At 39.9% G+C, this 4,689-nt stretch overlaps 1 protein-coding gene across 1 annotated transcript; it reads left to right on the top strand.

The window, feature by feature from the left end:
• The first annotated feature begins 3,634 nt into the window (after window positions 1-3,634).
• LOC135218207 (uncharacterized) lies at window positions 3,635-4,522 on the top strand. The gene has a single exon (XM_064254359.1). It carries the CDS (start codon window positions 3,635-3,637, stop codon window positions 4,520-4,522), a length of 888 nt encoding a protein of 295 aa, XP_064110429.1.
• The last annotated feature ends 167 nt before the right edge of the window (window positions 4,523-4,689 follow it).

The following is a 4,689-nucleotide window of genomic DNA, read 5'->3' as shown; positions in this document are numbered from 1 at the left end:
AAAGGCATGTGTAATTCACCCTTTCAAGATCTTAACCACCAAGATTTTAAGCCGAGCTTGTTTGCTGCATATACTAATGACATAAAAGCGTATGGAGCCCATCAAATAACTTTATAAGTAATCAGATAAGTATAGATGAAAACGGTTTACACAACACCTAGACGAAAGGTTTTCCCCACCTGAGCAGAAGGTGAGACATTACATCTTGAAGAAAAAAATCTCGAAGTGTCTATAGAGAGGATGTGACCGTAAAATCAGGGCAGAAACGTAGTGAACAATTACAGAAGTGTCAGACACAGTACCCACCCCTTTTAAGTCGAAAACGTAAGCGATTTCCAAAGCCACAAAGAAATATACAAATATTTGAAGGTTTCTGATAATCTCATCCAAAATGGTTCCTCCTTTTTAATGAGAGCAGTGATAGTCTTCAAATCAAACGGAAATTAAATAGTTTTTTAAATTATGTTTTTGTTATTTGGACCCCTGACCCTCTCCTTCCAACCATTACCCACGCCTTTCACATCCTCAGTCATAGGACACAGATCTTGGTGCTAAATAAGAGGGCCTGCCGTGGATGAGGAGGCCTGGTGTGGCACGTACGTTATGCAGGATTTGATTCCGTGTCGCAATACACTATGAGAACAGCTTTTCGGAACAATGGGTCTTTTCTACACTTCTGATCTGACGTGATTTAATGATTCGAGATCAGGTAACTGTTTTTCGTGAGTTTGTGTGTTTTTCTTTCAAACGTTGTGTAATTTTGGTGGTCCTTCAGGACCCCATTGCCAGTGATTGGCACACTCCGAGACTGGAACTCTTTGGTAGAGCCTATAAAAAGCCACGATTTACGATTAGGTGTTGATAGTTGAGCTTTTGCATCAAAATGGTGAGCATTGGAAGACTTGTTCGTTTGTGCTGAAGTGAATCAACCCCTGTAGTGATCATTTATGTCTTGTAGTGTGATGTGAATTTGCTTCCCGAGGACTTTTTAAGCTGGAAGAATGGCCTACGTTGAAATCACTCCAGAATTACACAAACATATATATGTATATAATATATTATATATAATAATATATATATATATTATATATATATATATATATATATATATTATATAACGACGATAAGCTATCGATTTTGAAATCAAGTGAATTGCAACTAATAATTATATTACCAGCCAGGATTAGAACATGGCATTTGGTTTAGGCACCGCTATAAACAGCCGACTTTGACCTAGGCGGCGCAGATGTACTTATTAGTTATAATTCCCCTTCATTATAATTCACCTTGAACGCCAGTTTTACCTCGGTTATAGTAATTTTGCGGTAAATGACATTCCCGGCTTAATATTTGTGCATCAGAGGCAGTCACGCGTGTATAAAAGATATATATATATATATATATATTATATATATATATATATATATAGATATATATATATATATATATTATATATATATAAATATATGTATATATATATATATATATATATATATATATATATATATATATATATATATATATATATATATATAATATATATATATATATATATCATTTATACATGCGTGATTTCTTCTGATGCACACACATATATAGCCGGGTAATGTAGAAGTTTACCGACAAAAACTTACTATAACCGCAGGGAAAAAAACTGGCGTCCAAGGTGAATTATAATGAAGGGGAATTATAACTAATAAGTACATCTGCGCCGACTAGGGCAAAGTCAGCTGTTTATAGCGGTGCCTAAACCAAATGCCATGTTCTAATCCTGGCTGGTAATATAATTATTAGTTGTAATTCTCTTGATTTCAAAATCGATAGCTTATCGTAGTATCGAAGCCGAAGTTAAGAAAACATCATACTTTTACCTGCATTTTTCGTCTTCAAGTTTGTTGAGACTTATCCCGCAGAGATCACATAGTTCTGATCCCTATGATAGTTGGGTTAGATGTATGTTTTTCCATAGTTGGGTTAGATGTATGTTTTTCCATTACAAATAACTGATATATGTTCACCCTTTCCATTATTGTTTGTTATATTTCTTTGTAAAGACATACTTTAGCTTTTTTTTCTTTTAATCACTTGAAAAGAATGAATCGAATGAAATTAGGCTAATCAATGAACTTGTCCCTACCTGCATTTTCTTCTCGAGTCTAAAAGAGAGTACTTTGTTACCCTTCTCTTAGCCCCTTTCTTCATTCTCTCTTTAAATCTAAAGCTGAAAGCCCTTATGGGCAGAATCAACCGACTATAAACCACAGGGAAATCAGCTCGTGGAGAGAAGCAAGTTATAGGAAAAGCGATAAATAAATGAATATGAAGGACCTATACACCTGAATTCAGGAGACGTCTCTGCATGCCTTAAAGTGCAAATAAGTTGTCCACCGATTTTATTGTTTGGTAACTCCTTCTTCCCGCTGAGGTTTGAGGCTTATTTCTCTGATTCCATTTTTTCCCGAATCTTAGAACACTGTCTTGTAAGAGGCGATTTAAGCCCACTCATTCTTTATTTTTATTTGGTGCTGTTATGACGAGTATTGGGAGTTCCGTAGAGTCTGCCCTAGAAAGAGTAACTTCTCGTGATAAACAGCATTTTATGATTGGCATGTGTATAGATAAAGACTCCTGATTGCGACCGTAATGTATAAATTTCCATGTTAAAATGATATGCTAATTTCATCACTTATGACCCATCGTCATAACCTGAGACCTTCCTATGTCTGTTTAATTATTTCTAATTATTTCTCAAAGTAGGCCTATAAAATTTATTGACGAGACATAGGCGTACAAGAAAACATCTCACAGTCACTAATCACATTTTATAGTTTAAAACAGATTGGTTTCTTATCAAGTAGAGTAATCAAAATGGCCTTCTCTTTCATGCACTTTCTGATTCCTCCGAATACCACCCTGTACATGGCATTCCTTGAAAAGTTGGCGTTCTTTCGGATGACTGATTAATTATGTGAACTGGCATCACAATAACTGATTCTTTGTAGTGAACAATAACGATTTAAGGTTATCTTAACTTTAAATCAGGAAATCGCCACTGGTCTTATAAAAGCCAACCATCTAATTGTGGCTAGGAAAGAAGTTGTTTTTGTTTAATAAGTCGATTTTTATTTGTTATATTTTTAATCATGCAATCTCTTCTGTCTCTCTCTCTCTTTGCAGGGGTTGCAACATCTTTTCTCGTTATTCATTTTGGTATCTTGGACCTACGCCGAAAAATCTACTGAAGAAAAGTTCGGAGTACCCGGCTTTGCTCGAGGCGGACCCGAATCAGATCATGGTGAACCCGGGCATGTGCATGTCGAAGGTTTTGGCTTGGACAAAGGGCATGTTTCAGGTCATGGAATACCGCAAAGTAGAGTGGACTCCTCTGGAGGACATGCACTAACGCATGGAGGAGGACATGGAGCAGTGAAAGTTGGAGGACATGGTGGAGGTCATGGTAGTCATAGATTTGATCTTGGAAGTGCCCACTTCGGAGGTCCCAGTGTAGGCCACAATGCAGGTCACGGAATCAGTCACGGTGGCAGCCACAGCATAGGTCACCCAGGGGGACACGGTGGAGGTGGGAAGTTTGGACACGGAGGTGTAGGGGAAAGTAAAATTGAAAGTACAGGTCATGGTGCCTCTTCCTTCGGAGGACATAAAGATTTCGCTCATGGAAATCTTGGTGATGCCCATGGAGGTGCTCACGGGGGCATTTTCCTCGACGGACATAAAAGTGGACATGGAGGAAATGCTGCTCCATCTCACGGTGGACATGGTGGGTTTTGCTGGTCATTCAGGTGGTCATGGAGGCTCTAGTAGTCATTTGCAAGGCCTTGGAGGTTTTGGAGGACACTCTGTTAACCACGGAGGGCACGGTGTTGCTGCCCATGATGGATTTGGGGGATCATTTGGACATGGAGGAGGACATGGAGGATTTGGTGGACATGGACATGCTGGTTTTAGTGGTCATGGAGGACACGGAGCTCTTGGAGATGATAAGAAATTTGACGGTCATGGAGGCCATGCTCCTTCGGCTCATGGAGGCGGTCATGGGGCCATCCATGACAGTGGCCATGGAAGTGGTCACGTCGGTAAACAAGGAGGACATGATGGAGGTTTTCAAGGAGCTCATGGTAGTCATGGAGGTTTTGCCCATGGAGGGCATGTCATTCCTTCTGGTGGCCATGGAGGATTCAGTAGTCAAGGGGGCCACGGAGGGCCTGTGCACGCTGGGCTTGGAGGATCTGTTCACGGCGGCCATGCGGGTACTATTTTCCGAGGACACGACGAAAAGAAAGTATCAGTTCATGGAGGTGGACACGGAGGCTTTGGCGGTGGAGGGAAATTCGCCGGTCACGGAGGCGGGGATGGAGGAAAGGCAGCTGTACATGAGAAGTCCCAAGGACTCGGTTACATTCCCCCTGCTCCTTCAGACGAGAAACATGGCGAAGCCAATTACGAGGTTACTTTTATCCTCGGATCGACAGGTGACGAAAAGGACCATATCAAGTTCGCTTGATTCATTTCAGAAGATGACTGTCACTAACGATCTATTATGTGATATCTTCGTAAAGTGTTCTCCTATGTGTTATGAAAGTATATATTTCCCCCTTTCTTATATTGTTTTTAATTGGCGTTCGCAGAGATCCTCACGAGGGTCATTTGATCAAGTCTGAATTAGAAGTT

The sequence above is a fragment of the Macrobrachium nipponense genome, chromosome 9 (genome assembly GCF_015104395.2).
Source record: "Macrobrachium nipponense isolate FS-2020 chromosome 9, ASM1510439v2, whole genome shotgun sequence".
Lineage (NCBI taxonomy): Eukaryota > Metazoa > Arthropoda > Malacostraca > Decapoda > Palaemonidae > Macrobrachium > Macrobrachium nipponense.
The sequence above is the reverse complement of the archived record's forward strand: the minus strand, read 5'-3'. Positions and strand labels throughout refer to the sequence as shown.